This window comes from Dunckerocampus dactyliophorus, chromosome 11, assembly GCF_027744805.1.
Source record: "Dunckerocampus dactyliophorus isolate RoL2022-P2 chromosome 11, RoL_Ddac_1.1, whole genome shotgun sequence".
Classification (NCBI taxonomy): Eukaryota; Metazoa; Chordata; class Actinopteri; order Syngnathiformes; family Syngnathidae; genus Dunckerocampus; species Dunckerocampus dactyliophorus.
In genome coordinates this window covers 4,310,439-4,334,213 of record NC_072829.1, presented here as the reverse complement: position 1 = coordinate 4,334,213, position 23,775 = coordinate 4,310,439, and the positions used below count along the sequence as shown (strand labels likewise).

Sequence of the window (23,775 nt, the reverse complement as noted above, 5' to 3'; positions counted from 1 at the left end):
GAATTATGCTAAAACATACTACACACATATTATCATTTGTAATATCATATAAAATATCATTTGTCTGTCTCTTTGCAACGTCCCTCTTACGAGTATTTAGAACAGTATTGTAGATTGCAAGTGCCGTACTGTAAGAATAATGAACATAATGCACAATTCAATTGGGCCATCTTGTGGAAAATGGAAGATTGCTTGATTGAACTTTAGCAGTTTTTCTTAGTCACTGACATCCAGTGGACGCCTACGACCTGCTTTTGGTGATGTTTGGAGTTTGGCGTGTCCGTGAATGCACCTCGCAGCAGTGCGGTGCGAAAAGATGTATGGTGTTGGTGTTGGAATTAGCACTGCTGTTGATGTGTTAAGGTAGGAATTAAGCTTAAAAAAGACAGTCAGACTCTGTGTACCAGCCATTTTTCAAAATTCAACCCCTTCACTACCGTCCATTTTAGACGATTTTGACTGCATTTTCAAGGCACACGGAATATTGTGTTCTATGGTGCTATAGGCATGGAACCTACCAAAAGAAAGATTAGACTCCCGTCTTTCATCAGAAAAGAAAGCTTGTTTCCCGTTCTTTAGTAATCAGCAGTCGAACATACGTACGTACGTACGTTTCAGGAGAATATCAGTTCCCAACAAAAAAGAGAGAAAAACAGCTTTTGTGAAAAGATGCATTTCAAGCATAACTTTCACTTTGACACAAATGTTCAATGTTCAGCAAATATCTAAACACCTATACCACAACATAAAAACACACAAAAAAGGTTGTTTTACATCAAAATAACCATGTATTTGCAAATATAACACCATGAACTATTTACAGTTTTAACTGTATGTGTGCTCGCGCGTGTGTGCGTGTGCATGCGTTAAAGTTTCCACGTCCTCCTTGCTGTTGAGTGTGTAAACACACTCCTGATCAAAATCTTAAGACCAGTTGAAAAATTGCTAGAATGTGCATTTTGCACATTTGGATTTTAATGAGGTTTTAAGTAGAGCTACAATATGCAAAAGCAAGAAGGGGGAGTGGGACAAAAAGCACTTTGAAAAAGTCATTTATTGAAAACAACAATTAAACTGAAATAGGCTGTTTATCAGCTGATCAAAAGTTTAAGACCCTTGCTCAAAAAATAACAAAAAAACTCTCCAAACCAGAACAAAAAATGTTCTCAGTAGGACTCAGTAATGAGAAGCTCCACCGTTCTTGTTAATCACTTCAAAAATTAGTTTGTGCATGCTTGATGCGAGTGTTTCCAGGAGGCTAGTGGGAACATTGCTCCAAGTGGGGAAGATGGCTTCACCAAGGGCAACAACTGTCTGGAACTGAAGGCCATTTTTATAAACTTCCCTTGCCATCCATCCCCAAATGTTCTCTATGGGATTTAAATGAGAGGAACATGCAGGATGGTCCAAAAGAGTGATGTTATTCTCCCTGAAGAAGTCCTTGGTCAAGCGAGCATTGTGAACTGCAGCGTTGTCATGTTGGAAAACCCAGCTGTTACCACACAGACGAGGGCCCTCAGTCATGAGGGATGCCCGCTGCAACATCTGCACGTAAGCATCCGCCGTTTGACGACCCTGCACCACCTGAAGCTCCAGCGTTCCACTGAATGGAAAAAGCACCCCAGATCATGATGGACCCCCCCGGGCAGTTTTGTGGCATTGAAGGAGACGAGGTCTTTGAATTCGTTTTTTGTTTTTTAAACCCTTTTCCTGCAGATGCCGTCTGATGATTGTTGAGCTGCAGTCGGCACCAGTAAGGGCCTTAATTTGGGTGGAAGACCGCCCTGTGTCTTGATGGACAGCCAATTGGATCCTTCGGCTCAGCGCGGGTGTGATTTTTTTTTTTGTGGGTCTACTGCTTGACTTTTTTTTTTGTTCAATAATGCTCAGGATCTTTTAAAAAAAAGTAGAATGACTGATTTACTGCACCCAACCTCAGCAGCAGCGGCACGCTGCGAGAGGCCTTGCTTATGCAGCTCCACAATCCCACCACGCTCAAAAAGAGAAAGCTTCTTAGCTTCAGCCATCAGGACGGCATGACAGTGTGAATGCCTGACAGAAAATGAACATTTGGAGCCAATTTTGGCTTTTATAGCCTGTGGTCAGCTTTTGACTTTTGGTCAGCTGATAAACAACAATTTCATTTTTTTTGTTGTTGTTGTTTAAATTACAAGTTCCAAATGTTTTTTGTCTCACTCCCGCTTCTTGCTTTTGCATATGTTAGCTCTACTTAAAACCTCATTAAGATCCAAATGTGCAAAATGAAAATTCTAGCAATTTTTCAACTGATCTTAAGATTTTGCTCAGGTCTGTGCATGTAAATGAGTCGTGCGGAGTTCTTATCAAAGGCACTCCTGCCACCTTGTGGCCGTTTTTATGGCTTAAAACCGCAGTGACAGTGACTTCTTTTCGTCATCATTCTGTTGTGTCATCACCTCTTTTTGCCCCTCACGCAAAAAAAGGTAAAAGACTTATAAATACGTCTTCGGAAGCGAGCTTTTGGGGTTTAAAAAAACGTATAAATACGTCTTTGGTATTGAAGTTAATTAAACAAATGATTTGCCGACATTAACGCATTGTTTTTGACAGCCCATCTAAAAACTAATAATAACAAAGGTTCGTCATGAACTAGGGATAACATTTTGTAGCCTTGTAAAATGTCATATAAGTAAAGAAAATAAAATCACCCCCTGAAAGCTCCCTATTCTGGCACATCACCATATGGCACCTGCGTATTTTGTGCATATTTTTAGAGCTCCTTTATCAGCTACAGGGACCATCAACTTTAAACTTCATTTCAGATGGCAGAAAAGACGACTAAGCACTAAGCAAGTGTCTTTTTCCGTCTTCTCTTTTTTAAACAACTTGACACAATGTTCTTTCGGCTAACTAGCCGTGCGTGATTGAACAGCGCCTCTGCTGGTTGCAGCAAAGTATTGCACAACACATGTTTTACCTCGGTTGCTCAACAACGCATTCCCCCCACCGATCATTGATTCCTTTATTATGTGCACCTCCTATTAACATGCACTTCCTGTGTGAGGGTTTCAAAAGGTCACATGACTGTTTCTGTGCATGCACTGTGCTTGGCTCATGCGGTGTGGTAGTGTGCATGAAAACAACTCATTAAAAAAAATAGTTTATGTTTTGAGGAGTAAAAAAACAAGCATAATAAATAAGACAATATGACATTACAAGTCAGATATTGAAGCGGCGAGGAGGGAAGCGCCGCGGGCCCGGTCAACAAAAAGCTGAATTTGACGCCGGAGGTGCTGCTGCTCTCTTTTCATCTGACTCTAAATTGGATGAGAAGAATTAATTCATTAGGAAAAAAAGGAGGAAAAAGAAAAGAAGAATTCCAATAAGTGAGCGTGTTCTCCCTCAGCTCCCAGCAGCGCTGCCGAGCCTGCAGCTCCGGAGGCCCGAATCTCAATCAGCTCTGCTTCGCCTCGCTTTCCTCACCCCCCCACCAACCCCCCTATAGCCCCCCTCACCACCACCCCTCCTCCAACACCCCTCCAACCCCGCACTCCCCCCTCTCTCATCCCCTTGCCTGACTCGTTCGCTCGCTCATTCCCCCCTCGCTCTCTTCTCCACCGCTCTCCCTCTCATCCACCCCCTTCGCCAAACCCCCCCACACACATACACACACATCCTCCCTTCCACACACCCCCCTGCACCCTCAACACACACACACACACACACACACGCATCCTTCATCCCTAGAGAAATCATCCCCAGCTCCCATCTCGCTCTCGCCCGCCCTCCTCTCTCGCTGTCTGTCTCTTTCTTTGAATGTCTCTCTCTCTCTCTTTCTCCTCGCCATCGCTCTCTTGCCCACAATTCCACATTCGTCTTCGCGTTTTAAGGTTAGCCTTATGTTTTTTTATAAGAGTGCAATAACAGTTGTTAATTGGCAAACATGAAAAGATAAAATTCAGATGAGGGTTTGAGAGGTGAAGGCAATTCTGCACAAATTCTGTTTTTTTGGGGGGGTTTTTTACTTCCTGGAGTGAGGTTGGTTTATTATGCATGCACATACTTTTTTTATGCACCTCAATTTGGTCTTCCTTTTATTTTAGCTTTTTTTCTGGCAAAAGAAACAGCATATTTGTCCACAGCAATGGTGTCGGCTCACATGAGCTCACATTAACAGGCTGTCATGCACGTGCCAAAGCAACAGGTGGCGCTATAAGCCCCAAACACCAGGCTGTTTAAGCCAATCAGAAGAGAGTCATTCCCCTGGAAAAAGGCACCCCACCACCACATACTGGAATTGAACCATTTCATTATGGGCCATTTGAAAACCAAAAAAAAGGGTTTTGACATCATTTCAAAGCAGTTGCAAATTATTTGGATTTTTATTTTAATTTATTAATTAACCAAGTACAAATAATTCATACAAAATAATGTATAGAATTTGTATTTATGATAAATAATATAATTATTCAATGTTTTTTCCAAGTATTGGTTTTCACATATAACTTGAATTAGCATAAAACATACAGATTTTTATATATAAATACTTTTTTTAAGAAGTAATTTACGCTATCAGGCTTTTATTTATATATTCTGCCTAAAAGTAACGGGCATGTTGCGTTGTTGCAAAGTTTGTTCCCACGGGTCTGCAGTTTATCTGCTATCTCCATGATGTCATCGTCTAATTTGCATAATTGGCCATGACTCAAAACATCAGTGTTTGTGTGTGGGCAGGCAGAACGGAGCTTTTTGATTTGTGTCATAACAAATGTGCGACATCGTCTGTGTCTTTTTAAAGCTTATTTAACAGCCGAACATGAAGTTATGGACTTACGGCCCTTGGCTTCATGTCGTGTACTTCAAACGCTCCTGACGCGCACCGACGATTAAAGGAAGTATTTCTGACGTTTCCCGGGTGCAAGTTGTACATCTAATATCTCACCAGAGTGAAGTGGTCAGAATCAGAGAAGTTGCCGCTGGAGTGCCCAGCATGCCTTGCGGGCACTATGTAAATAACAGTTCAAGTTACGCGTTTTGAATCCTTATTTAACAGACGATGACGTTATTGACTCACGGCCGTTGGTTTCATTCAAAAACATTGATGGCGTGTCCTGCGCGTCATGTAAGTGTGCACGGATTTTCAAAATAATGCAACCGTCATTGTTCTGCTAATATAGCACTATGTTGTAGTGGCGAGAGGAGTACCCAGCATGCCTTGCGGGCACTTTGCAAATAACAGTTACATTGCGTTTGTTGCTTGCACTTCCTGTAATCGTCGCGTACTGTACGTGTACTACACTTCTACTACACTTGAAGTGCTTTGAGCTAGTCTCAAGGTTCTTTTGTTTCTTCATTACCAAATATTTGAAGTGATGTCACTGAAGTTTTTGCATTTCAGTTTTGTGAACTGAAAGTTTTTTACATCAAATTTTGATTGAATAAAAATCCATAAGCAAAGTCCATGTTTAAAAATGAGCATACTATGTCTTTAAATTCATCCATCCATCCATTTTCTATACCGCTTCTCCTCGTTAGGGTTGCAGGAGGCGCAGGTATGCTGGAGTCTATCCCAGCTGACTTTGGGTGACAGGCGTGGTACACCCTGGACTGGTCGTCAGCCAATGGCAGGGCACATATAGACAAACTATCATTCACACTCACATTCATACCTATGGACAATTTAGAGTCTCCAATTAACCTAACATGCATGTTTTTGGAATGTGGGAGAACCCGGAGAACGGGAGTACCATGCTACCATGCAAACTCCATACAGAAATGCCCAACGGAGATTCGAATCCAGGTCTTCCCAACATGCTAACCACTAGACCACCGTGCGGCCCTACGGTTTTTAAATTCAGTTCGTAAAAATTCAGCGTAAAAACAATTCAGTACAAATAATTGCGATGTTTCAAAACTCGCACACGCACTTCCGCCTTTGTAAGACCCGTGTCATGTGACCGTGCACTTCTCTGAGACCCAGTCGATTGATTCAGCCCAAATTTCCTGAACGTGAATTTTGAAACGTCTAATTCATTTGCACAGAATTTTTATAAACTGAACTTGAAAACACCATATTTTAGCTAACTGAATTTTTGATTCTGTATTTCAATACAATTCATTTGAAAACTAAAAATTAGTATTGTATTACAGTTTCAGCATAAAATCATTTTTAAATGATGTAGTCCGCAAGATTGAAATGCAAAAAGTGTCTAAAAAAAGCTTTGGTAATAAAAACACAAATGAGCCTTTATAGCGAGGGCGAGCAGACAGCGAAAAATCTAAAAACCAAAAAATAAAAGGTAATGCCAAATCCTTCTGTGGCGGTCCAAATGTAATTGTGGCGGGCCACCACAAATAAATGAATGTGTGGCTAACTGAATTCATCAACATGTCAGCTAAGGTTCTATTCCACCTTATAATTCGGATGCCTTTGCTGTATCTGTACTCCCTGAACGAACGCCACGCGTCATACAAATGCATTTAATGACCCTCGGCTCGCGTGTTGCTAATTGATTGAGTGTGGCGCTGTTGTCCTTTGGTGCTCCTAAGAGGCGGAGATGCCCTCGGCCTCAGCGCCACCGTGGGGAAAGATTTATGACCCCGCTCCTAAATCAATGTGGATTCTCAGTGAGGGGGCTCCCACCTTTAATGGAGCACTTTTTAATTCGGGCGATTCTCCTCCTTTATGTTTTCAATCGCGACACGCCGTTTATTGCGAAATGAATTGATTGTGTGCGCATTGTAAAGTCGGCGAGTGGCTCCCTCTGCCTTTGACAAAATATGTGACCCTGTGATTGCATCCATGCTGGATTTTTTTGTTTAAAAAATCAGCAGTGGTTGCATTTGTGGGCGATATATCTCTGCAAAGGTGTCACCAAGACAAATTCCAGCACCTTTATTGCACTTGGCAATTATTCTGATTTAGGCAGTGCAGCCATTTATTCACTGAGAGAAGAGAACACAAGCGAGCGCTAGGCTAACGACACAGGTGGCACCGTGGAAAAACCGAGTCAATAGTGCAGCTTTGTTGCATCCACTCGCTACCTGCCATAAATCCACAAGCGTACACCGTGCTTGTGGGAGGACCCGTGAGGAACATGAAGATAAGAAACTTCAACTCAAAAGACCACCGGACTTGTTTCATCAAAACAATCCCAACATGCCGGACAATCATGTTCCCCCTTGGTAAGATGCATCTGTAGCGTGTGGTTGGCCGCAATGCCAGCAGACGGTAACAGCTATTTAGTTCAAGGGTTCTTCCTTGTGTAGGAATTGTGAATAGCAACAGTAATCCCTTGTTTATTTCGGGTAATTGGTTCCAGACCAAACCGTGGTAAGTGAACTTCTGCAAAGCAGGATTGCTTGTTTATAAATGACTTATTTTTATAGTTACAGCGTAGAAAACCTGTTTGTGACCTTCTAAATGCAGTTTTTTAACATAATTAGAGCCATCTAGACATGGAATACCCTCCTATTACCCAATAGTAGACAATAAGAGCAAATGAGACATATAATACATAATATAGACTCACATGTTAGCATTGGGAGACTTTCTTCTTTTTACTTCCAGTTTCTGTACATTACTGAGGTGGCTGTTGTCTCATCAATGTAACATTACTGACACCTAGTGACCAATGTAGAATATTACAACTTATATTTCTATTTTACTACAGTTAGCCATTTTTATACATGGAAAAACATTTTCATTTAGGAAAAAAATCATAAAAATTTGCTTAAATATGCATATTTTTGCAGTAATAATAGTAATAATAGTTTCAATTTATTGAATTTATTAATTATAGCGATGTCTGACATTGGCTTTTTTGCTGATAACCTCAATTTCTGATGGGAAACGTGAATTCACTACCAAGGCCTTCTGGGAGTGCAGCTTATTTTTGCTTCACTGGATGACCAACAGCTAGCGTCCCAGATGCTAACGTGAGGAGCTGACGTCAGACCGGACCGTGGAAAGCACAAAGGAGGTGGGCTTGCGCTGCCTGTCACCCTGGGCATGTGAACATCCATCTATGCAGCATTTTTGAAAAATCGGTTTTCATTATCAGGAAAAAACCCGATACCGATATCTACCGAGGTCACATTTTTATGCCACTTTCGGGCTGCGGACATCCCTAATTAATTAATATATTTTTGAAACACCATGATGGAGTGAAGCCACAAAATTCAAAGGTCAGAGTGGCAAAAATATGTATCAAAATCTGTTCATAAGCCCGCACAGTTATTCATAAAAGTTGTTAAAAGTTGTAAACAATTCCACTCTACTCCTGTAGGTGGCAGTAATGCAGATTAATTGCAGTATGAAGCTTCCTTGCTTCTTGGTGTTCGGGGTGAGTTGTCAGGGATGTCAGGGAGGTGGGGTGGCGTTAATGTGGAGGAGCGCGGAGGTGGCGGCGGACGGGTTTCTCGGATGTTTGCTTGCGCGAGTTGTGCAGTGTTGGCTGCGGCCACGTCGAGAAGCTAATTGCTGATGCTGTATCCTTTGGCTTCTCAGCAGATGTGTGTTGAGATGATGGATAGATAGATGGATAGATAGATGGATAGATGGATAGATGGATAGATAGATAGATAGACAACCAAGGCCAGAGTGTAGTGCAATAACACATCATAAATAATAATACAGTGTTCTCTCGTTTCTCATGGGGGAAAGGTTCCCAAAATGGCCCGCAATAAGTGAAATCCACAAAGTAGCCAACTACATTTGTTTAGCATCATTATACGTGTTTTAAGGCTGCAAAGCCACTCACTATACACTTTTCTCAGACAGGCATTAACATGTCCTCACATTTCTCTCTTGTTTAAACACTCTCAACGTTCAGATTTCGTTGGAATTTTAATGAACCTACCTGGTTGGACACAAGAAAATATTGACTCACTGACGGTGGCTCTTCGCCAATCGGCTGTGCCTTTTTTTTGTGTCCCCTTGTTGAAGCGCGTTGCATCTGCCGTCGTGTTTATTCCCCCCCCCATCGTAGTCCGTGAGGTGAGGACTGAATTGTGTGCAGCTGCGTGGCTTGCCTTGCTTCGGTCTGGGGTGAATCCGTGAAAAGTGAACCGTGATGGAGCAAGGGAAGACTGTAACACATAATAAGCTAATAAGTCCAGTTCTTCCACGACAGGAGATGTGATGTTACACGTATCCGTATCGGCTGATATTGGAATCAGAAACTGAGAGTTGGACAATACTGGCATATCGGATATTCCTGATACTGCATATACACAATAGAGTTAAAGGCAAACTTGGGGGGGGGGCAGTCGTCGAGAGTCATCTGTTGGACACAGCTCAGCAGGATTTAGACTACCGGTACTTTTTTTTCCTCCTCCTCCCAAAAAACAAAAAACAAAAAGAGCGTTCTCATTGAGCATTAAACACAGAGGAGGATTATTTCCAAATGTTGCTTTCGTTTAATCCGCGCGGACACACACACACACACACACACACGCACACACACACGCACACACAGCGAGCTCAGACAAGCCCTTTGGCCGACGTGTTTGTCTGCATGTGTCACTCATTCGCTGCCCGATAAATACCTTATATAACGTCAGTTCCAAAAAATACCTTTAAAAAGGAATACTGTAAAGCCAATTTTAATATATAAAAAACAAGCAGCGTTGTCAGGGGATTTTTTTTTTTTTTTTATTTCTCCTGTATTTCTGATATTTTTACATTTCCACCAGTCGTACATGACCGGGGGTGGTGGTGTGGGTGGTGCGTGTAGGTGGGGTGCAATATGGCCGCCAGCGTCTTTCTTGTTGATCCTCAGGAGACCATCTGCGCTGGGGGCATTGATTAGAGTGTGTCTGCTGGGATTACATCTTTGCCGTTGCCATGCCAACTAATCAGCTGATTTTTTTTAACCCCCCCCCCTCGCTCTGGCTCCCTCTCACTGGTTGTCACGGCAACGCAGTGCGGGAGAAGCACGAGCGCCCCGGCGAGCTCTGGCTTCAGCTAAAGAGGCCAGAAAATGTTCTTTTCCTTCATCGTTTGTGTCTCGCTCGCTCTCTCTCTCCCTCCCTCCCTCCCTCCCTCCCTCTCTCCCTCCCTGAGCCTAATTGGCAACTCTGCCTGACCTGAAGTTCTTTTGTCTCTGGCATCAAAACAGCCTCCCAGGATTACACTTATTTTCACATTTTCGAAGGAGCGGGCTGCTGGCGGACAGGAGGCCCACACACAGCCTGATGCTCCAAGTGAGGAATGCAAAGTAGCTCATATCATAAAACAGCAGTCATCTTTGTAGACTATCATTGAGTAGATCCATTCAAAATTACATTTTGACATTTTGGTGTCAATCCATACCGTAGATCCCCGTTATTTGCGGGTGTCAGGAAAATGTGGTCCATTATTCCATTTGATTTGACTGATATTGGTTAGAATTATGCACTAACATACTATATGTATTTCTGCTAAGATACATATTCATGCCACACTGGCCTCCTATGATTATCTCCTCAAGGCTAGAGGCCTCTTGTCTCCAAAACAAGTCCTCCACATGCTTATCACCTGATTCAAACAGGTGTCTAGGCATGCGAGTCCGTCCTTCAGCGTCTCTTTCCCTCCCCTGGCATATGTGGCGTCCTGGATTAACTAACATTTCAGCATGAATAGTGTAAGTATCATTCCAGTTGCATTGATTTGTCTCATTGCATGCAAGTTAGGTTCAACTGTACCTCTCATGATCCTCAAAGAACTTCTCTCGTCCCGTGTCTATTTTGGATCTAGCAGCAGATTTTCCCTTGACAGTGGGGGTTACCTTCCGAGACTGCTGCAAATAGCAAATTATTGCTATGCTGTGCATTGCTATTGCTAATGAGCAATTGATACAGGAAGCCAGGGGCGTCCAAACTACAGCCCAGGTGCCAGCTCACTTTTTATTGGCCCGTGGCACATTGTAGAAATTAAATTAAACAAAAAACCCAACAACAGCAGCAACAGTGTAAAAAAAAAAAATGGCCTGGAAAAAGTTTGGACGCCCCTGCAGTACGCTCATGAGTGTTTATTTTTGACACTAACTATGCTGCTACACTGAGGCCCATCTTGCACCAGCTCATGTTGTTATCGTATATTTATTACTATCTGTGGAAAAAAACATATTTTCGGAGAGCAGAAATTCTAAATAATGTAAAAAAATAAAATAAAATTACCAAAAATATGCAAATTTGTGGTGTAATCAAACCAGCACAATGTACTCCAATAATGGACTCTTTTTTTTGTTTGTAGATGAAAGCACAATTAGAGTGTAGTTGCTCTACTTAGTGGTGAAGTTGGGAAACAATAATCAATAAATCGCATAATTAAACGATTAAAAAAAAACAACAAAAAAGCAAAGTTGATCATTTTTTCTGGCCTCGATAAATTGACATGTCCATGCGTGCATGTTTGTTTTCCTTCGCTCTTCCTCGTCTCTCTTTACCACACAGGATGGATGACAAGAGGGTTCACTCTGCATCTGTTTGTGTGCGTTGGTGGAGTGAACGGAGAGAGTGGACCCTCGTCTCTTCAGCCTCTTTGTCCCAGCAGGTGGAGGCGGGGCTGCTAGTGAGTGGATACACAGAATGCCAGCAGCGAGTTCGCCTCGTGAGCGAGCATACGCTAACATGAATAAAGGCACAAAAGCGATGGTTGCTAATACCACAGCCCCAGTGTGGGAATATTTCGATTTTTACAGTTTGATTTGGCGTAAGTTGATTGCCCTTTGAGTGGCGCGCACGGCTGACGCCATGCATGGTGCAGCAGACACTTCGTCCTGACAGGCAACGCTTACTGAGGCGTTTGGTCGGCAAAGGAAATATCAACAAAGAGCACAAAATGGTGCACACTCAGTGTTGTTCGCTATATGTTAAGCCTTCCTGTTAAGGAATAATACCCAATCTTCATTATTTATTCAAGTGCAATTTTGTTTACAGAGACTTTATAGTCCATTTTATTTCTTGTATTTATTGTTGTGTGTGCTTTTCATTGGAGTGGGAGAGAGAGTTTTTTTCAGGGCCTATTTTTTGTGAGTTTTATTTAAGTGCAATTTTTGTGAAGACAGACTGAAAGTGCATTCTATTTTCATTGTTTTTTTTTGGCCTTTTTGTTTCTTTAATTTATTATGTTGTTTGTTTTATTTAAAAATCTCTTGACATTCCAATTACAATGTTAAATACGGTACCCTTGAGAAATTAACGTTTACTGCTTTTTATACGATGAACTTGCATTATTATGCCATCAACAAATGCCAATAATGTCGATTATCGACAATAATTTGTAGGACAATTTAGCTAAATTTGTTATTGTGACACGCCTACACTTTGTGCCAGTCCAAGTCAAACCTCAAGTCGAGACAAGACAAGTCGAGTCAGGTCGGAAGTCACATGCTTGAAATTTTTCAGTCTTTAAATAAGCACTGTTTAATAGCAAATAAATGCAATTTTAACAATATATTAAATTTGACAAATACAATGAATGCATTTACAATTGTTTTATTTTTTAAATCAAATAAGACCAGTGTGATGGGCCGCACGGGGGCCGAGTGGTACGTGCGTGGGTTTTCTCCGGGTACTGCGGCTTCCTCCCACATTCCAAACACAGGCATGTTAGGCTAATTGGCACGACTCGCCGCCCGAAGTCAGCTGGGATAGGCTCCAGCATACCCCCGAGACCCTAATAAGGATAAGCAGCATAGAAAATGGGTGGATGGAAGACCAGTGTGACAAGCTTTAGTCACAGAAAAAGAGTGCTGACACAGCATTCAGGATTTATGTAATCCACACATTTGTAGTTTGTTCTTAAACCTGACTGGTTGTTAATAGATGAGGCAGATTCAAAGGGAAAATGTGTTGTCTTGCTGGAAACGTGGAATGGGGACACATTTCACTCAACACATTCACGGAAAATCTCAAGTATTTTCAAGTCATCAGACTAAAGTCAGAGTCAAGTCCCGAGCCACTGATGTCAAAGTCCAAGTCCAGTTGCACGTCTTTGATGACATTGTCAGGTCGAGTCCGAAGTCATCAAAATTGTGGCTTGAATAAAATGCATCAAAATTGCAGGAAGAGAGAGAGTTTTTGGCTCATGAGATCGGCAGTGCTGTTCTAAACACACGAAACGCAAAAAAACCCTTCCAAATAAAGCTGGGACCTGTGATCTGCACACATGTGGCAGAAGCAGTACAAAAGGAAAATAAATGAAATGCATATTTTAAAAAAATCCTTAAAAATGTATATATTTTTTCAATAGCTAATAGCCTTCATCACCAACTTTTGTGGGTTTTTAAAAAAATGTGTATCCTTATTATCCCCTCCTACAAATTTGTGATAGCTGAAATGTGATGTCAAACCACAGTGAATCCGGATATGATCCAGATTGCGCAATTTAAATTAAGCGTGAAAAATCCTATTTAACACAAGCAGAAACCTAACACCTGCCACTGGCTGGCGCCCGAAGTCAGCTGGGATAGGCTCCAGCAGAACCCCGCGACCCAAATGAGGACAAGCGGTATAGAAGATGGATGGATGGAGAAACCTCACATTGAATTTGATTGCATGTTATTGGCTCGGTTGAAATGAGCCGCCCGTCATGCGCTTACTAAGCAGTGACGATGTCGCCGGCAGGTTTGCACGGAGGGTCGCCTGATCCTGGAGTTCGCCTTTGACGACCTGATGAGGATCAAGACGTGGCACTTTACCATCCGCCAGTACCGGGAGCTCATCCCACGCAGCATCCTGGCCATGCACGTGAGTCTAACACGGTTACGGACGGACGGACGGAAGGGACGGTCGTTTATATGTTCATTTGATGTAAGAAGTTCTCTTTTGGACAAATCTTCATAGGAATTTTAGCCAGCAGTAAATTGGCTCCTCTGGGTGTAGTCGCACTAATTCCTGGAGAGGTGGCCAGCTCTGCACCGTGCGTTCACTCTTTTGGATGGCTGCACCTTCTAATGAAAGACACACACAGACACACACGCACACGCACGCACACGCACACACACACACGCACACACACACACACACACACTGGAAAAAAAATAGGAGGAAAGGACACGACTTAGAGTGAAGTTTTCTTTTATATCCAAATGTTGACAAAAAACTTCATGGATGGAGGTATCATCATGACACATTTTTGCATCATATGTAGGTTAGGACTGTTACCATAGCAACATAACACTTGAACGCAGTCGCTGGCCAAAACACCATTGCTAAATGCTAAAGAATAAGCACTTTTTTTTTTTACAATAAATGATATATAATAAATATAAAAATAATAGAATAAAAAATGTTTTTTTACAAATATTTAGACTTTGTTCTTGTCCTTTTTTTTTCTCGTAATATTTTGACTAAATCTCAAAGTATTTTGACTTTATTCTTGGAATAGTATTTTTTTTTTTGCCCTTGGTTTTGTTTTTTCTCATGATATTACGACTTTTTTTTCTCCTACTTCAACTTTATGCTTCTAAAATATTTTGTCCCTCATATTACGACTTCATTCCACTTTTTTCCCATAAGATTACCACTTTCATCTCTTATTATTATAGATTTATTCTCCTAATATTTTGACGTTATTCCAGTAAAATTACTGCTTTTTTTTTTTAGCTTTTCTGTTTAATTGCATTAAAAAAAACAAAAAAACAACCGTGAGCAACAAATGGTCCCTGTGCTGCACTTTGGGCAACCTTGGTTTAACAGTCAACTCACCTGGAAAACACTGCCACCTAGCGTTACAGCAGAGAACTGCAAGTCACACGTTTAGCAGTTAGCGTGGTGCACTTTATTGCGTTTCATGTTGGTTTTGTTTTTCCCAAAATATCATGAATTCCCCAATATGCTCACAAATCGGTCAAATCAAGATAAGGAAATATGAACTCCAAGCAGTACAGTGTATCTCTGAGTTTACGTGATTATTCTGACAACAGCAAAGGTTAAATGCTTCCAGTTAATCAACCTAACTTACCACTGAAACGGCGACAGCGCTAAGTGTTTGCATTTATGACGAGAGCACGTAGACTGCGAACTGTATGTGCGGCGTGAACTCCAATTAGGCTAATTGGCTGCAGATAATTGCCTTGGATTTGCTGCATTCTGCTTCATGCCATGTAGACGTACATGGTAGCCTTTAAAGTTTCTGTGCTTTGCTTTGCTTCCCCCCCCCCCCTTCCATTTTGACTGCAGGCACAAGACCCTCAGGTGCTGGAACAACTGTCCAAAAACATCACGCGCATGGGTTTGACCAACTTCACCCTCAACTACCTCAGGGTAAGTGTGTGTGTGTGTGTGTGTGTGTGTGTGCGCGCGCACCGTATTCCTGTGCTAACTCTGCAAGGACCAGTTTGTTTTTTTTCATAGAGATGCTGGTTTAGAGCAAAAGTGGAGCGCAGTACGGTGTGCTCCCTTATCATAGGAAATCACGTAAATAGAATGACGACCTCGACCTTTATTTGTGTGAAACGATTTTTGTACTATTTCAGACAAATAAGCCTGTCACGATAACAAATTTGGCTGGTCGATAATGGTGCTACAAATTATCGTCGATAATATATCGGCATTATTAGACCATTTTTTCATGAATTTTATGGCATAATATAAGCCGGTGCGTCTGGCTCGCCGCTTCCCTCCCTCCCCCACTGTGATCGGTTTTATCTTTGTTTTATCATTTGACATTGTGGCCGCCTGTAATCGTCACACTTTTCCTCTTCACCGGTAACCATAAAAAAGCCAAATAAAAAGCCACTTGTGGAGTTCGTCCTTTGTTCTCTCTGAGCTGAAGTTTCGCTGTATTTGCTGACGTCTGAACTTCTGGGGCATATTTTTTTCTCAAACTTGAGGCGGTTGAGTTCGGCGGTATTGCACAAATACAGGATGCCCCCGAGAGGCAGTGTTGAGATGGCATCAGAGCAATCTCATTGGACGATCTGTCTGCTTGAATATTGTACATATTTGTGTATTGTTGCATTGGTATTTTATTGGTCATAATTACACGTATCTACTTGCTTGTAGAACTAAAATACAACCTCTCAGTATTTCTGGCCTATGCTGCTAGTTGTGCATAAAAAAGCACCCCATAATCGCACATAGCTTGTTTATCCAGTGCAATGTAGCGATGTGATTTCCACAAAGAGGAAGTGTAAGCATGCCGGTGATTATTTCACAAGGTTGTGTTTGTGTTTTTTTTTTTTTTTTTACGCCACACTTGACTGACACCTCGTATTTTCCAAACGGGGGAAAAGGAGAGCGAGCGAGCGCCAGGCAGGCAGAGGAATTAATTGGATACAGAAAATTAGCATAACATTAATGAACGCTCCCTGTTGAGACTCATAATTGCGAAATGGCACGCGATTTGGGGAGGAAGGGGTGGAGGGTGGCTGTGGAGGGTTGGGGGGGATAAGGGCACCTCTGCTGCTTATAATAACGGAATTGAAAGACACAAAGGGGTGGGGGATGGAGGAATGGGGTGGTTGGAAGGGTGCGAGTGCGCGCTGGTGCCTGCTTTTTTTGTTTTTCTCTAACAATGACTCTCAATGCAGAAGGCATCTGCAATGCAACTGATAGAGCAGAGACAGATTTCAGGTACATTTCAGGTAATTATGCCAAAGGATTCACACGCTTTTTGTCTCTTTATTTCGCAGACTTAAACAGCGGATAAGATCTTGTTTACTGTTTGCACACAACGCCAGATTAATGGAGGTTAAACAGGTTTTTTTGCCCAGGCAAGTCGGCTTTTCAGGGATTTAAAGGGGCCCCATCCTACATTTGCAACTTTTCAGACTTCTGTACATGTTTACAATGTTTTACTCCTTTTCTACGTGATGCGGTAGTGCCATTTTATGACGTTGGCGTGTTTTTAAATGTCATTTTTATGCCACTCCGAAATCTCCTGAACGGTCGTCCACGAGAACGTCACAAGAGTTCCACGAGATCGTTTTAATTTCTCACGTCACACTTTAGAAAGTTTGTAGGGTGTCTTAAGGGGGTCTCTAAACCCGAGTAAAGGCAGCAATGTGAAGATTTTTTGTTTTCTGGGGGGCTAAAGACCTACCCCACGGTCAAACAATTGAGGGGGGCGCGTCTCTCTGCTGCTCTGCGGTAGAGCCGACCCCTCGATCTTTGATCAATTGCAGCAGAGTAGGCGTGGTTGGGGGAGGAGGCTGCGGAATTTGAGAGGAGAAGAATGCAGATTTACTGTGTATCGAGTATTCCATTGAAAGAAACTTACAATAGTTCCCTGCTGGGATCCAATATCATTTTAAAAGCTCTGAAATGAGCAGGATGGGGTCCCTGTTGTGTAATAAAAACTAAACTGCCAATTTCTGTGTGAAATGCCGTCACGGAGCTAAAATAAGGGACGAACTGAGCGCTGAAATACAGTTAATGCAACACAGTGTGACAGCCCTGCCCCATTCCATGTAAGTATGGCCGGAGAATGTTTTTTTCTGCGGGTTTTTGCGTGATTTTATGTGCTTGCTAACAGCAAAACTAACCAACACAGCAGACGCAGTAAAGTAATCCCTCGCCACTATCACCGTTTTTCAAAAATATATGAATTAATAAATCATGCTGTTCCGTGGTTGAATACGGCCTATTATTCGTCAAAAATGTGCATATTTAAGCAAAATGGATGTATTCTTGGCCTAAATTAAGCATTTTCAAGCATAAAAATGACTAAATGAAGTAAAATCCAAATATAAGGCATTCAGAAGACGCATTCAGAAGACGCATTTAGAAGACGCATTCAAAGACGCTGTGATGATATGTAGTATTCTGTACACTGGTGACGAGGTGTCAGTAGTGTTACATTGATGAGACAGTAGCCACCGCAGGAAGTACTGTACACAAGCAGGAAGTAAAAAGGGAGCAACAAGCAACTCTCCCAATGCTAACATGCGAGTCTGTCTTATTTATGTCTTATTAGCTACCGCAAAGCTAACGCTACTTACGCAAACTGCCCGGAATGCGTTGCCGGAGACCTTTCAAAGATGTTTACTCTGTGCTGTGTACCGATGCTGATATTGTCCAACATCGATATCAAACAATATCACATTGACATCAACCGATGCTGATATTGTCAAACATCCATATCAATCAATGCCGATATTGTCAAGCATCACTATCAACCAATATCACATTGATATGAATCGATGTTGATATTGTCCAACATCGATATCAACCGATGACAATACAGTCCATCACTGTTGTCAACCGGTGCTGATATTTTACATCGCTATCAACCAATGCCGATATTAATGTTGATATTGTCCAACATCAATAGCAACCAATATCACATTGATATCAACCAATGCCAATATTGTCCAACAACAATAGCAACTAATATAACATCGATATCAACCGATGCTGATATTGTCCAACATTGATATTCAGCTGATGCCAATATAATCCAACATCGATATCACCCAATGCCGATATGAATGTCTATGTTGTCCAACATCAACAGCAACCAATATCACATTGATATTGATATTAGCAACTAATATAACATCGATATCAACCGATACTGATATTGTCCAACATTGATATTCAGCTGATGCCAATATGATCCAACATCGATATCAACCACTGCCTACATCGGCCAACATCGATATCAACCAGTGGCGATATAAGCAGCAGCTCTTCTCTCAAACTAATGTCAGGTGACGTGTAATGAATGAACTCACGATGCTTATACTGTGATGCCACCGGACGCACGCTCGATGTCATCACTTGCGTGGCAATATCATTATCGGCAATGCGTCACTTTTGACTGCCGTAGTTTTTAGCAACATTTTAAGTTTCGTGACTGTCATCCAAGTGTAAAAATAAGTGGACCACTGTTGTTGGCCAAACTTCAAAGCAGTACTAAATACTATTTCATTATTATTAGCACCAACTGAGTCATACTGTTCTGACGTCCAACATCGGTTCTAACTCGGGAATGTTTTGGTGCGACCTCAGCTGTGTTAGACTTCGGAGGTCATGTCCATGTTAGCGTTGCTGTGTGGTCAACATTCTCCATCCTGCCTGACTTTGTCCAAATGCTCGCTTCCCCTCTGCTGTTATCACGGCTCACCAGGGTGCAGCACGCCCCTTCCTCGTATTAAAACGACATTAGCGTCGCTCTGGAAAAGTCCTGACGTTTTCCCGGCTCAGTGCCCCCCTCAGCCTCCCACCGACCCCGTCTCACGTGCCACTCTAACATAACACTGTCTATCTTTCCCCGCTGTCTTTCTCTGTCTTTTGGCTGGGGTCAGCATGTTTTGCATGGAGCTGAGCAGTCTGCTTCCTTGTATTCAGTCTGAGGATAAGCGCTTGTTTCCGGCCGAGAGCCAGGAAAGCCTCACTTGGTGATCGGAGGCCAGCCTGTTTGCGACGGGGACGCTGGTCCAAACAGCAGGGGGCGTCAGAATCCTGCTAACGAAGGGAATGGTGGGCATGGACGCCAATGTGGTCCAAGTCTTTTGGCACGCTTGTGTTGCTAGGCGACGGCGTCCTCCACGGTCCGCCATCACCGCAGCGTGGAGGAAAACCCGATTGGGCGTTGTCACGACAATCTGAAGCGCCACCAGATCAGTCAGAATATTAAAGCAAAATGGAACTAGTCCTGGTGTCGTTTAACAGACTCTGGGTTGCTCTGACGATAAAGCCATTCCTTCAAACGATTTCATAAACCATCATAAACGCCTGATTTACTGCGCAATTAACACTTTAATTGAGCAGCAAACCCCGCAGTTTTATGGATTTCTTTTAATGGGGAGCGCCGGCTCTGAAATAAACATGACTCATTTGCATGTGAGGCTTTAGCTTATCTTTTAATTGATGCCGTGTTTCTTTATTTTTGCACAGTTGTGTGTCATCCTGGAGCCCATGCAGGAGCTGATGTCCAGACACAAGACGTACAACCTCAGCCCGCGGGACTGTCTCAAGACGTGCCTGTTCCAAAAGTGGCAAAGAATGGTAGCCCCGCCAGGTAACGACCCTCACTCTCTCTCTCTCTCTCTCTCTCTCTCTCTCTCTCTCTCTCTCTCTCCACCGTTAACGTCTCATCCTTCAAAATGAATCGTTCTGCTTGGAGTCGAGCACAAACCTCCACCAAGGCTAAACCGTCCTGCAGTCCTGTAATGCGCATTAAAAGGTTTTCGTTTCACCACAGCGCCATCTGCTGGATCTGGTGGGTCACTGCCCTACCTGGCGCCAAAGCAAGCGGACAGCAAAAACTACAAATAAGTTATTGTGTCTGAAGAAGCTCTAGCGGTGACCTTTGAGGTCAACTGCCCTCTAGCATTAGAGGTCATTCCTGCTTTTACTGACAGAAATACGCCACGTTACGGCAAAAGGACAACTGGAGCGACAATAATAATAACGATATTATAATAAATATACTATATGATTCTAAATCGTAATTATAATAAGACATATTATAATTAAATAAATGATAGTAATACTTAATACATACAAAAAATAATGAAATATAGAACTACGACTACTAAAAGAAATAATAATAATAATAATAATGATGATAATGAAAATACATTTTATCTATTAAAAAATATCCAAGGATGCATAACACCTTTTTAAGTGCCAGGGGAATAAAAGCATAAATGATGATAATAATACTTAATAATGAATAATGTATATTTTTAAAAATAGCAACAGTATGGACATTATTAACAAGAAATGTAATTTATTAAAAAAAATAACTACCTAAGGCCAAAATGTTAAGTGCCAGGGGAAGAAAATCATAAATTATGACAATACTTTATAATAAATACAATTTAAAAAAAAGAATAAAAATAACATAATAATGATAATAACGGATTTTATGTATTAAAAAATAGCAACGGATGCTTAACTCAATTTTTAAATGCCAGGGGAATTTAGAAAAAATATGATAACTCTACTTCCTAATTATTACTACTACATTTTATTTATGAAAAAAATACAGACCAAATTTTAAGTGCCAAAGTAAAAAAAAAAACAGATGACAATACCTAATAACTACAATAAATCATAATAATAATAATAATAATAATAATAATAATAATAATGATAATAATAATAATAATATATTTTTTATTAAAGAAATACCGAAGGACGCTTAACACGATGTTTAAGTGCCAGAGGAAGAAAAAAGTGAATGGTGACCATAATACTTCATAACAATTAATCATCATCATAATGATAATGATAATAATAATCGATTTTCAAGTTTATTTATTTAAAAAAACTACCCAAGAACAGAATTTTAGGCACCAGAATAATCATCATTATCATCATAATGATAATAATAATCAATTTTAGATTTTATTTATAAAAACAATTCCCAAGGACATTTTGAAGTGGACAATTTTAAGTGCCAGGGGAATAAAAAAAAAAAGATATTACTTAATAAAACGAAATAATAATGAAAAATAAATAATAAAATATACATATTAGAAAACATACATAGAAAAAGAGAATAAAGATATATTTCCCCATTTCTTTAAAAAATATACACCAAGACTTCCTAAGAAATATGGAGTATATTCTGCCTTGGCTCACTTTGTATGTCGATTTTTTTTTTTTTTTTCAAATCTGGGGCCGTGTCTTTATTGCATCACTTTGCCTTTATGCGTCCTAATCCTTTAAAGAATGCTTTTACCCATCAGGTGTGTGAAATGAATCAGCATTCACGGCCGCCTCTCGCATCTCGCCGGTCTTAACGGGCCTCTCAGAGGAGCGGCGTCGTGCGGTGATTGATGTTCCAAAGGCGCTTTCTCACACCTAAAGGCCTTAAGCTGCCGGGATGTAAACCCAGGTTATTTTTTTTTTGTGGAGGGGCACGTTGTAGGAGCTGTAGTTTACAGCGTTGCTTAGCGAGGCGCGACAAGATTTTATTCTTAAAAAAAAAAAAAGGACTTGGAGACTTCAGGCTTGTGTGACTTTAATTAAGCGTGCAGGTTGTGATCAGACGAGAAGGTCCAGCTCCCCAGTGTGGACCGTTGCTCACAGTGGACATAGAATGAAAACATGAAACCCTCTCCGGATCCATTTGAACAACGTTTAAACATTAACTACACTATCTTTTTTTTTTTTTACATCAACTGGCCTCACGTTGACATGGCAGCTTTTTTCCTGCCATTCTTCTCCAGCCTGGAAGCAGGTCCTTGCCATCCCGCCAGGAAGGAAGCCGCCGCCACATTCAGGCACTGATAAGTCTTTTATGTGGGGGGGAGGGGGGTGGAAGCCATTCCAGTGCGTCACCGACTGGAGGAAAGCGGCAGGATAACACAAAAGTGTGACAATAGTCTTTGAGCGCACATCTGTCAAAGTCAGGAATCCAAAGAGGAAAGATGCTGATAAGAAAGAAAAAAAATGTCATTGTTTTGTTTGTGGTTTTACATTGTTGCATTGTGGTACAGAAGGAACACATCTTCCTCGCTGGAAGACAACTTAGAGAAAATACACCGGAAATCCGTCTTTTATCACGGAACAACAACCATTTGGGGGCGCTAGATGACCTTTGTTTACACTGGCAAACAACCATCTCATAGAAAACAATACAAATGAATAAAATCTCATTCAAAGATCCTCTATACGAATGGAGCATTCTGTTTTTACTAATTAACTGCAAAAACGGCAGTCAAAGATCCTTTATATGGCAGGAGCGTTACGTTCTTAAGGCCTTCCTGCAAAACTGCAAGTCAAAGATCCTCTATATGACAGCAGTGTTCTTTCATTTTTAGGGACTTCCTGCAAAAACGCTAGTCAAAGATCCTCTATATGACAGGAGCATTCGGTTGTTTATAAAAACATTTGTCAAAGATCCTCTATATGACAGAGGCCTTCTGTTTTTCAGAACTCACTGCAAACACACTTGTCAAAGATCTTCCATATGACAGGACATGTGTACCTACTGCAGAAACGGTAGTCAAAGATCCTCTATATGTCAACAGAACTTCCTGCAAAATTGCAAGTCAAAGATCCTCTATAAGACAGGACAGGAGCGGACCTACTACAAAAAGCTAGTCAAAGATCCTCTATACTGTATATCAGGAATATTCTGTTCTTAAGGACTTCCTGCAGAAACACTAGTCAAAGATCCTCTATATGACAGGAGCATTCTGTACTTTATAAGGACTTACTATAAAGACACAAGTCAAAGATCCTCTATATGACAGGAGCATTCTGTACTTTATAAGGACCTACTATAAAGACACAAGTCAAAGATCCTCTATGAGACAGGAGTGTTGTTCTGTTTATAAGTACCTACTACAAAAAAGCTAAGCAAAGATTCACTCTTTGACAGGAAAGTTCTGTTGTTTTTAAGGACTTACCGCAAAAATTCTAATTCAAAGATCCTCTATATGACCGGACAGGAGCGTTCTGTTTATCAGGCCCTACTACAAAAATGCTCATCAAAGATACGCTATATATCAGGAGCATTCTCTTCTTAAGGACTTCCTGCAAGTCAAAGATCCTGCTAACGTTCTCTCATGCCGCACAGATAGACTACTACTGTATTTTTACCGATTTTCTTTCACCTCATATTTGGTGTCAAATGCTGATACTATGTGGGAATGCACAAAGGTAAGATTTGATGACTTATTGAGTGCTGATGTGCACATTTGTCTCAAGTTAATTCATGCTAGCACACTGCCATTTAACACACACGTCAAACACTGACGTCATAATCTCTCTGAAAAACAAACTCCAGGCTTGTACTGGTGGATGGTGGGTCTGCATTCATTTTGCGCTTTTAATTTGATGCAGTTCATGTCTTGGTTTTACACAACATATAATAAATAAGATCACTGTAATGGTCCGCGGGAG

At 41.3% G+C, this 23,775-nt stretch overlaps 1 protein-coding gene across 6 annotated transcripts in view; it reads left to right on the top strand.

Annotated features, from left to right (window-relative positions):
* The window catches only part of ldb2a (LIM domain binding 2a), a 99,840-nt gene that overhangs the window by 63,914 nt on the left and 12,151 nt on the right, over positions 1–23,775 (top strand). For all 6 annotated transcript variants that reach the window (XM_054791077.1, XM_054791074.1, XM_054791072.1 and 3 more), the window contains exons 4-6: positions 13,591–13,713; positions 15,148–15,231; positions 19,810–19,933. In XM_054791077.1, coding sequence (XP_054647052.1) covers positions 13,591–13,713; positions 15,148–15,231; positions 19,810–19,933 — 331 coding nt within the window. The remainder of the gene's footprint in view (positions 1–13,590; positions 13,714–15,147; positions 15,232–19,809; positions 19,934–23,775) is intronic.